Below are 11,687 nucleotides of genomic sequence, written 5' to 3' on the forward strand. Positions count from 1 at the left end.
ACTTTTTACAGCCGCCACACGGCACAAACAACACGGTTGTGAGCATAAAATATGATAAACAAGATCAACAAGGAAGGGCGACGTTCAATGAAATTGATAAATAAAGAATCCCTAAAGAAAGCCCAACACGGCAAAATTGAAAATGTTGCAGGCTCGGTTTGATTGAGCCTATTCATGGACGGTACTGGAAAGTGCAAGTTACCGTCCACGCCCCCTAGCACCGGCTTAAGCAGAATTCAACATTTAAACGTGAAATAGTAAAATTTCGAATTTAGAAACATCCGCAGATGTGTTCATACGGCGGTTATCATGGAACCTTCAATGTGACACCTCCGTGCCATTCCATGAAAAGCGGCGTATGGTCCCCAAGTAATAAAAAGCGTGTGCCCTAAACGAGAAAACAATGGGCGGAACTAAATAAAATGGAATTTTGAAAGGGGATCAGAGGTTATGAAGCCTGCGTATCACAGATAAGACGTCAAAAGACAAATTTAAAAAGCAGGCAACATATCCTAAGGGTGATTCAACATTATTCAAGTTGGAATATTGGAACCACCCAACTAGAAAATGCCGAAAAGTTGAAACTAAAAATACTACAAGCACAACAATAATGTCGTGCTGAACGATCTTCAAGGATCAAAAATACAACCCCCACACCTGACCCACAAGTCAAATTTTCCAAAAAGAAATGAATGCATATAATTTATTGATTAAATATAATGTGCACAAATATTTGCAGTACACATTAAAGTGTTATGCTTACCTTAAAACACTTTCCCTGTATGGATGACTGTTTATATCAATAAGTTACTTCAGATTTCGTCTTGTTGTCTTTTCACTAGGTTCCATCAAGATGGCGGCTTCGATCTTGCTCGTCATGCCCGGACTAAATCTCGTCCATCCGGTATCGGAATCTTCCGGATATGATCAGACTATCATATCTCACCACACTCCCCCCGACTTTAAAGACGAAATCTTCTCCCTGGAAGTGTACGCCCCGAGATTACTTAGTCCACTCCTGGGTTTCAAACCAGTACCCTCTTGACCGCCTTTACAGGCGTTGGCCTGTAAATACAGATGATTATCAATGTCAGGCGTTAGCAAGACAGATTACCATGCTGTTATTCACCATCCATCAAGTTATTGATAGAAAGTTCTCCACTGGATCGAGAATAAGATATCTTTGATATTTCATCTTCCAGCATCCAGCTCCTAAGCCCGTTAGAGCTCAGAACCCCAAGTTGATTACTTACCTCCATACAAAACCCTGGCGTTAGCCACAGTCCTGCGAAGTAATACCACCTGGTCTTTTTGTCGCCCCTCAGCAACTACAGCAGCAGTCATGCCAATTAATATGGGAGCGGAATATCTTGTTCCATGTCGAAACTTCGGCTTACTGTTACCCCCGGAGAACTGGAAGTATGGAGCATCTGTCTCAAGAAGGATTCTGCTATCTTGTACAGCTCTTAATCCCCTTAGCTGAGCTTCATCGAACCGGTCAACTAATCTGGTAAAACCAAAGTAGGTGTTCGGGAAGACCGACGTCCACTCTTTGACCATGCTCTCCGAGCCAGTAAAACAATGAAGATGGATGTTTTGTTCCTTTCGAACCCTGGGCTGAAGATGAAACAGTAAAGTCATGTAGGCTTCACTGGTATCGCCTGTACGCACCATGCTTCTACAATGGATGATCAAAACATGCATGTCGTGAAGAAAGCTCAAAGCAATGTTAAGGATCCTAAGTTGGCTCCCCCAGAATTCTGGTGACACTGTGTGGTCAATGCCAACCTCTCCAAGACCGACAACCTCTGGCATCTGTAGAAGGGATTCCATCCGCTTCAATGTGTCATCTGTAACCTCGCCGACATCCTTATGATGCAGACCGATAGTTACAGACACTCCTTGGTAAAGTTTCCTTACCATATCTTCGGAGGGGTAAGTAGCTGGGTCACAGAAGTTAGCCACAGCTCCCACAAGGTTTACTCGATGGTAGGGGTCACCAGTCGCCTGATTTATTTCGGCTAAACTGGCTCCACGCATACGCATCACTCCCTGCAATCTATCCAGGTGGAAGTGGCTATCAAATCCCTCTGGTACATCGGCTGGGGCTTCGGTAGGCTCTGAGGGCTCCTCGGAGTAATGGAACTGCTCCATCAGACGATGTCTCGGTTCAAGCTTAGCTATGATAACAATCAATACGCCCCACTGGATGACAGCTGCAAAAGAATTCATTGGCGAGATGACATTCGCTCAGGGAGTTCTTGGAATAATTCCCGAGACATATCCTCCATCTCCTCCTTTAATCTGGTTGACACCTCCCGGTCACTGTCACGAGGAACCTGCTCAGTGCCGTTCATGTACTTTACCAGGTCCTCGAGCTTGGCTCGATTACCTAGCAACAAACCAGTCATCAGCTTGAGGGCTGCTACACGTTTTCGTGTCACTTCCTCCAATTCCATCCCCTCCTTGGAAAGATTAGGGATATGGTGCTGGAACGCATGACTCTTTGGATACGCATTTCGAATGTTGCACTCCGGAATCAAACAAGGTTGCTGGATGACCTTTGCTGCTGAACTGATGATGGTCTAACGTTTCTAGGTTAGGTACAGTTACCTGTATCTTACCTTTTTCCTCGGTGGTAGACCGCCTTGTCCCGTCTTTACTGGATGATGCTGCATTTGATCTTTCCTTAGGGCGACTACCAACCACCTTAAGTTTTGTCCCTTGGTAGGAGCCGCGTCCCAGGGAAGAACTTTCTCCTGCGATGCATTCAACGGAGGACGTTTGTCCCCGGTCAGAATGACTCACCTTCGGTTTCTTGGGAATAGCACCACTGCTGACATCTCGGGATTCAGATCTGTCGTCCCTGGAGCTTACATAGCTCAATTGACCAGGCAAGTCAACAGTCATGCCACGTCCGCAAGGCAGCATTCCCTCCTTGTCACTCCTGTGACGATGACGTCTTCTTGGTCGTCTTCGACTTTTTGTGGACACATCAACGTCTTTCTCTGACGGAACACGTTTCTTTACCGGAGAAGGATACCTAACTGGAGATGTCGTACCTCGATGTTCCGGTGAAGTAGCCGGAACAGCCAATGATTGTTCCATAGAAGGGACCGTTTCATTGGAACTGTCCGCTTCCATGGCCTCGGTTGCCGGAGATGTGCTTAGCACGACCTCAACAGCTTCCGGACTGCCCACAATATCAACTGCACTCAAAAGATTATCTTCGGTGCCCGATGATATTGATGACGACGCCTTTTCTTCTTCTTGTTGTCTTTTCTCTAGGTTCCATAAAGATTGCGGCTTAGATCTTGCTCGTCATGCACGGACTAAATCTCGTCTATCCGGTATTGGAATCTTCCGGATATGGTCAGACTATCATATCTCACCACAACATTTTACATTTTCTTCGATGTTTGAAATTGTTTTATTTGCATAATTATATACATATATAATGCAAGTGTGGAACACACACAGTAACAATATCAATCACATAACATACAGGATCTTTAAGTAGCTTAACTGGCGGAGGAGGATTCCAGGTGTCCCTCTGTACATATTTCAAGCACGAATACTCCTAGCCACTTGTTCTTGCTGCTAGGTTGTTTGGGACTTGCGTTCGCGTTGATCGCCGCCATTCCTTGTTGATTTTGTTTTAAATTATCATATTTTACATTGCGATGCTACTGTTGAGTGTGTGTCACAGAGTGACAGAATGACAATTCATCAAAATACATGCATGCGCAAGGCTGTGCAATACCATTTAATTGATTGTTAAATGATATGAGTTATCGAAAATTGACATTTAAATTTTGATTATGTAATTTTGCCCGAGATGACTCATTGACCGAGATAATTAAGGGTCCAGTTATTTTTAGGTCCAAGTTACCCTAATTTAGCGGTATACTATATATCCGGAAACAGTTTCTGCCTGCATGAAATGCAAGCTATCTTGGTTAATTTACATGTATTTTCTCATCTGTGAATATAATATAAGTTGATCATTTGTTAAGCATAAAATGTTGTAGTAAGATAACTATGTTTATGATCACATGAAACAAACCAAATGTGTAAGCTTTATATTTGTACCAAGCTTGGTATTGACTGCAAAACAAGGCATGTCAGACTTCCCTATTTTCCCGGCGGGTCTTTTCCATACGGTACACAGGTAATAAAACCACAATTTACATGTTGACACTAGACATAAAGATTTCAATAAAGGCCTTAATTAATTTCTCTTTGAACACTATATAACGTCAGAGGAACTGGTCCTAATCTGCACGATTTCCAAAACTTTAATTTTTTCAAGAAGCCCGCCTAGTTCGATGATTCGACGCCCAATTGTCCAATGTTGTATACGATTACGGCCAGCAAACACTTCAGAAGAATCACCACTTGTCCGTTACATAATTATCCTCAATTATAATTGTTTCAAATCTTTTATTCTTATTTGTTTTCTTTGTGTATTGGCCAAATTGTATTCTCTGAAAACTGAGGTAACGGTTGCTAAAATTAGGTTTTCAAAAAGTGAAAGCGGCTCCTTGTCTTCTACGACGTTTAACGATATTACACTTTATTTACCGATTCCGTTATTCTTAAAGTCACATTGTTAGTCAAAATTGAAAACTTACACGAGAATCATTTCTACAAAAAGCGTTACCATATGCAAAAAATTAGTCTTTATGTATACCACGGTGATTGAAATTTTGTCAAATTTGAAGAAGGGATATGGCTCTAAATAACAACAAAAAATTGATTTATTGTTCTGTTATATTTGAAAATAAATGTCTAGCACTATCTAAATAAGAAAAAAATGTAATAAAAAGCATATTCCTATTAGTGGCTCAAAATAATTCAACTTGAATTGCAGACGTATGTAATGTGCATTAAATATATATGGAAAACAAAACCAAAGCAGAGACATTATTCCCTCAAACTCATTTAATTAACGACTGGATAGGCCTTAGTATTTCAATTTAGCAGACGTCATACAAACGGAAGCTGTCTATTACCCAGTTGATGTATTGTCGGAATGATTCTTACGGTCTTGACTGACAGATTAAGTGTGCGATTGTCAGAAGTCAGACTGGTATTCCAACACTACGAATAATAATATACCATATAACACCAAAAACATTACTCAAACGCATTTGTTTGGTCAATTTATTTGAGTTGACTGGGAGGAAAACTTCTTAAATAGGTATGCGTTCATGATAAGCATACACATTTACGCTTTTGAAAAAACCATATGACGAAAATAAAGTTTATCAGTTGATATGTAATAAAACGTGACAGAGCAACATCATATCATCTTAATAATACAGAAAATATATGAAAGTTAAGCAAATAAGTAGGCAGTGGCTTAACGAATTAGATTTTCTTCACGTCATATCTACTAAGACGTTTAAAAAAGCGGATTTAAGAGTGATTTAGGAATCAGTTTTAGTTTCACAATGAAACAGAAATACACAGCTAAAGTATATTAATAACATTTTTAGAATCGTTTAATGTACTTAACAAGATCAACAAGGAAAGGCGGCGTTCAATGATTGCTCTATGAACACTCGCATGTTTATAACACATTGTACCCTTTAGCAGTAGTGTACACAGCTGTTTTAATGCAACAAAAACGACAAAATGTGATTTGCATAACCCACAAGGATGCTTTTGGCATTGTTTCAGAATTACATTATTGCGATACAAAACAAACATGAGACTCTAATGTTAAGGACAATGAAAACAGCAACGTACGTGTACATAGATGTACATGTAGTGTACATGTAGCAGGGTTGTTTGAAATATATTTAGCACACTTAAAGAAGAGAGATACTGGTATGACAACATAGTATTTACCAATAGTCTTCGTGGTAACAATATATGAAGTCAACTAGTTTCAACAATTCTCATTGTTATTTGCTCAAATATCAATTTGAAAACCTCGTTTAAACATTGCATGCCCTTCTTAAAAACCTAAATGAATTTGTAAAATATTCATGATAACCGTATTTTTATACAATTTGAAAAGTTCTTATAATTACATCTGTATTAAACTTTAATTTGATTTGTTCCTGATTATAAATACCAATTCAATATTGTATTGAGCACACTTTGGGAATTGGTTGCATACAAATACTTTTTAACATGAATTATGCCTGTAAAATACATACGCACACATATGTTGCTGATTCAAAATCACAGGAATGATGATGTCATTTAGACACCAAAATGAGTCTTAAAATTAATGAAATTATAAAAATCTGAAAAAGTGTAATCCCTCGAAAGCATTAACGCAACAGAATTACATGAACATTGAATACTCGATTTGATTGAGTCTGTACATGAGAGATAACGGAAACGTGCTACATTCCTCTAGCCCCGGCTTGAGCGGTACTCAATTTTCAACACTTTAAATGTTGGAACCAATGATCCCGAATGACCGGAAAAATATAACAACTCTGAATCACGGGGCAAATTTTTAGAACACCTACTGTTAGTATAATAATCTGGAAACAAAGGATCAGAAATATATAACAATACTGAATCTGGTTATCGTCTTAAGGAAAAGTATTGTGAGAAAGATTAGCAGGCAGAATATTGACTGTGAATAAAAGACACATTAACGTTAACAAAAATAAAGTTTATGATGGAAACGGCTCCGTATTCTCACAAGCTATCTGAATACATCTGCATACACAATTACTATATGAAAACATCATTCCACTCACTTCTTTGTGAGAATAACGTCATACAGTTAACTTATTTAAAGGTCATATGGCGGGTTTACTAGTAGAGACCCTCAGTTGTACCTCTCTTATTTCAGACACGAACGTGCACACAAACCATTTGTTACTACACATAGGTTTAAATATGTTGCTTTTAATTAGAATTTACTTGTAACTTATAAGTTATTATAAATATACATTTATTTCAAAAAGATAAAGAACAAGAAGATTGTCCTGAAGATGAATTATTTAGTTGTAAAAATTGTGTTTTATAAATAGATAACGTTACTTTTAAATAAGAACATCTTTAAGAACGAATTACAAGTCAGAAAAGCAGTGCAAAAACTGAAGCACATATATTTATAAACGGAACTAATGTTAAATAAGTAAACACCGAATTATGAACAAATTGCTAAAATACAATGACGTTAAATAAATCGAGAGTTTAATAAATATTATAATAGTAAGAATTACATACTTGTATTTAACAGTCATTTAATATTTAAATGTGGTAAGAGTAAATAAACTACATTTTTCATTCTTAAGCACTTAAATGTGTTTGTGATAAATAACATTGTATGATATAACCAGAGAACTTTGAATATATGTCTTTGACTCAATTTAAATATGTTTTTGATAAATAAAAATGGATGAAATAACAAAAAAACTTTAAATATATGACTGAGACATTGTAATTTGATCTTGAAGAATATTTCACGCAAAAATACACGAAGGAAACAAACAATTTATGCAGTAGATTTAGAAAAATGTGTAGTGTTTATTTTGCATTTATTCTGTTCTGTAAAATGATCGGATACTTTATTGTCACGTATTTTACATGGCTGCATTACTAATAATAAAAATATAAATAATCATATTATTTAATTTATGCCAGAAGATGATTAATTTATAATGGAAAATATAAGCTATTGATAAACACTTATCGTTTAAAATAATGATATTATTCCAAAATGTACTTTAAAAAATTCCATTTAATCTATTTCGTATGACTATCCTATGTTCCAAAAGATTATTTGAAACAAACAACAGCCACTTGCGTTAACGTTGAAAATGATAAACGCTTTATTATTCCTTAACTCGGGTCAATTGCTAGTCACCACACAATTCCCTAACCTTGCACATCTCTGGGAATGAAGCTGCAGTATAATTCTCCGTTAATTGAATTATTTTAAGATATTGCCCGAACGTTATATGAGCATCATATATTGAATCAGCGATTTTCATTGTGTCAAATATTTATTATGCTATGATCATAAAAATGTTTATCAAGAGGGTATTGAAAATAAATTATCATAATGTCATGTTTACGTATTAATATATATTAGGGTGGCCATCCCACGTGAAAAAATGACGGAAATGAAATTGATTTGAAAGGTTGCACTCATAAACAAACCTATACACATTCATATTTTCGTAACTAGTTCATTTATTTGAAAACCAATTTAAAAACTAATCGAAAAAGTGCCAAGCGCACACTATTCACTGTCCCCGGTGCCATAGTTTCAGTCTTACAAAGATGTATTGTTTTCAAACATTCTCACCGTGGTTTTTAAAGCGATGTACATTGTGATTTGGTGTGAAGCAATCCTGATTTATGTTGTTTTATTGCTTTAATCGGCACTCCGTTGTTATGTTATATGATTTCGGATGTACATAAACTTATACAACATTTGCGTGTAACCTTCTGAAGTGAAATTACATTCACAACACCCGAACCATAACTGGTCTATTTTGGACGTAATTGCTGTTCTAAACGTTACATGTAACTCGTGTACAATTTTATTTACCTCCGAAATCACGAGCTTATGCCAGAGGAGGACCTATTGAATCAATTACGGTGTACATTTTGTAAAACAATAATGTGGAAACGTATGAATGTTTCAAATAAAATCGAATTTTATATGACAAAATTATATATTCTGTAATTCATTTGAGTATCATATCAAATTTGTTTTTAAGAGTTTAATATTTGGAATGAAAATAACTGTATCATATGTTTTGTATATTGTCAAGAAAATGACCAATTTCCGGTAAGATTATGTTTCATGATAAATTCTGGTGGTAATTAGATTAGTCCAATCATATTTTATAGAGATATTAAGCCCAGAGGAGTCATCTAGTCTAATTGTACAGGAAACGCTGAGGTTAATACAAGACTGACCTTTTGATGCATTGTGAGTGATAAATATTAGAACGAAACGTATCCAAGATGTATGTTATCTCTAAAATATCTGAAAAAACTTATCTCAAAACAAAGATGCATTATACGATAAGAAAATATAGCGTTGTGTTTTTACATAGATAGTGAGACAAATGTGTTATTTACATCGCACTTAATGATATAAACATTTTTAAAGACCTTTAAATTCTTCAACATAGTAGCTAAAAAATAAAAATTCACAAAGTAAAATAAATTTTAATGATGCTTCTTATAAATACTGAAGAAAATTATTTGTCAAAACTTAAGAAATCGTTCTTTTATTGATCAGATACTATATTAATGTTTCTACTTCGACAATGTTGGTAGTCTTAGCTAACTCACATGGTTGTATCTCGACAGTTGAAAATTGCTTATTCCCAAATAATTTCTTGAAATATGAAAAGCAAGATTAACAAGGAAGTTTTGCGGTTAATGAACGCATCCCCCACACGACCTTGCATGATTTCTCTAACATATGTAACAACAACTGCATCCAGAGCATACAATTTTCAAGTTGTTTTCATAACAATTTACGCTTAAATGGCCAGTAGTAAATAATTATTGTTATATATTTGATTTTATTCATTTTTTAATACCAACGCAGTAAAATAATCAGATAGAAGGGTGATCCCTCGGAAGCATTAAATACAACAAAATACATGAAAATTGCAGACTCTGTTTGATTATGTCTGTACATGAGGGATAATGAAAAAGTGCAACATCCTTCACGCTCCTCGCATCAGCTTGAGCGGTTCTCATTTTGAAAACTTCAAAATGTTTGAATCAATGATCCCGAAGGACCAGAAAAATATAACAACACTGAAAGAAAGTTATTTGTTTAAATAAAAAATGACCTTTCAGATACTCTGTTTTGTTTAACTAAATAAGCAGTTAAGAATACCGGGAATATATGGAGCAAATGTCTTGACTTAAGAACATGCTCGTCCAGACAATTTACTAATAAGTATTAATGAGTGAAAAATAAAGGAAAAAAACAGACACTACCGAAATATGTTCTTGACTTTTTGTTAAAAGTGTATTTGGTAAAGAATACAGATTTCCTTGAAGCAAAGCACTCAACCAATGAAAAGCATGTCTGTCGTTAGATTTAGGACGTTTTTTATGCTACGTTAGTCGTGTCTTAGTGACAACTAAATGGCCAATGATTTCGACAAAAACAGGTAGTTTGAGCTAACAATGACGCTAATGGTTATAATCAAGTCACCCACCTGGCTATCATAACGCCTATTTATTATTGTTAACATGTCTTACTACAAATTCTTGCTGTTGCAACAGCAAGAAGTTTATGAAAATGTGGAAAAAACTATTAATCTAAACAAATATATCTTTTTCTTTATTTGTTTTAAATGTGTTGGAAAAGAACTGAGTTACCATTTTCATTAACAGATTTATGTATATATGTTTACATTCGTAACGTAGGCATAAATCTACATCTAATAAACGTCTTCCTACTTCATTCCTTTCAATGGCTTTTAGATATTATCTAACTCTAATATGGATACAAAGCATATTCACGAACGAGAAAAAAGTTTTCTGTTGATTCTATGCCTAGAACGAAAATAGGAAACATAACAATAAATCTATTGTTTTATTTTGAACGTGGAAAACAGACGCATGTTAGGAAGATGACGTCAAATCATCTACGACTATGTGAAAAGGTATGGAACGAGAATCAAGAATTTAGCTACAATGAACAAAACGCAACAATTTAATTTCCTTTATTGTCATTGTTACTGAAACATTGTTACAAATTCGAATGGAACAACAGAATTAACAATGTTGCATTTAACCCAAACTTGGTTTGTATGCATCAATAAGGAAGTGTGGAAAGCCTAACTTATAAAATGCAAGCTAATACCTACTGAAAGTATTTTGTATTTTATTGTTAAAGAATAAGTTTGGCATTTAAGATATTTGTGTCATGTATTACATCAATTACGCGTGTATGCGTGCTAATTATTCCCGTTTTGACATTTTTTTTTAATTTGTTCATTTATAAAACTAAAGTAGTTATTTCAAATGTAAATAATGTTCACTTCTTTGCATGAATATTTTAATTCAAAAAGAAGGCCACTAGTATCTTTTATACACTTATCTAAAGTACTATCATACTTATTTCGATAGATTTTCTCTTTATTCAAAAGCAGTCTTGAAAAGCATAAAAAAAACCAAATTGTCCGGGTGTGATATTGGTGAATAATTTTCGTTACAGTTATTGCTTTATGATAGACGACACATTTTTAACTATTAGGCATATGTTTGTTTGTGTTTGATTCTATCACATGTAGTTCAGTTTGCTAAAAACATGATAATACCAATAGGTCCATTTTAAATTTCAAAATCATAAAATTTCACAAATAAGTTGTATTTTTATATTAGTATTGATCTTATATAATTATACAAATTTCTATGTAGATTTGCATTTATACAGAATATATCTTGCTTTTATCACTGAAAGCAATGAATGAATATCGATGCACACATTCCTTTCCAAATAGATTGTGTTTCATAATAAGTACTGGTAGTTATTTGATTAGTCGAGTCGTATTTTGAAGAGATATAAAGCTCAAAGGAGCCATTATGTCCAATTGTAAAAATCGGTAATGCTAATACAAAATTGACCTTTAGATTTTTTAAACACAAACACAAGATTGTCTTCACAAACATAATAAAAAAATAGTATATTTCTTGGAAAAGGACACGAAGAAACAGACCAAATG

The 11,687-nt window shown here is 35.0% G+C and overlaps 1 protein-coding gene across 1 annotated transcript; it reads right to left on the reverse strand.

Moving 5' to 3' along the window:
• Positions 1 to 1,253: 1,253 nt before the first annotated feature.
• LOC132739977 (3'-5' ssDNA/RNA exonuclease TatD-like) lies at positions 1,254 to 2,232 on the reverse strand (the record flags this gene model as incomplete). The annotated part of the gene is made up of 1 exon (XM_060727831.1): positions 1,254 to 2,232. A coding segment is annotated over exon 1 (979 nt), but the record flags the coding sequence as incomplete, so codon positions are not given.
• Between the last annotated feature and the right edge of the window lie 9,455 nt (positions 2,233 to 11,687).

This window comes from Ruditapes philippinarum, unplaced genomic scaffold (genome assembly GCF_026571515.1).
Source record: "Ruditapes philippinarum isolate M1 unplaced genomic scaffold, ASM2657151v2 ctg15909_1_1_1_1, whole genome shotgun sequence".
In the NCBI taxonomy this organism is placed as follows: Eukaryota; Metazoa; Mollusca; class Bivalvia; order Venerida; family Veneridae; genus Ruditapes; species Ruditapes philippinarum.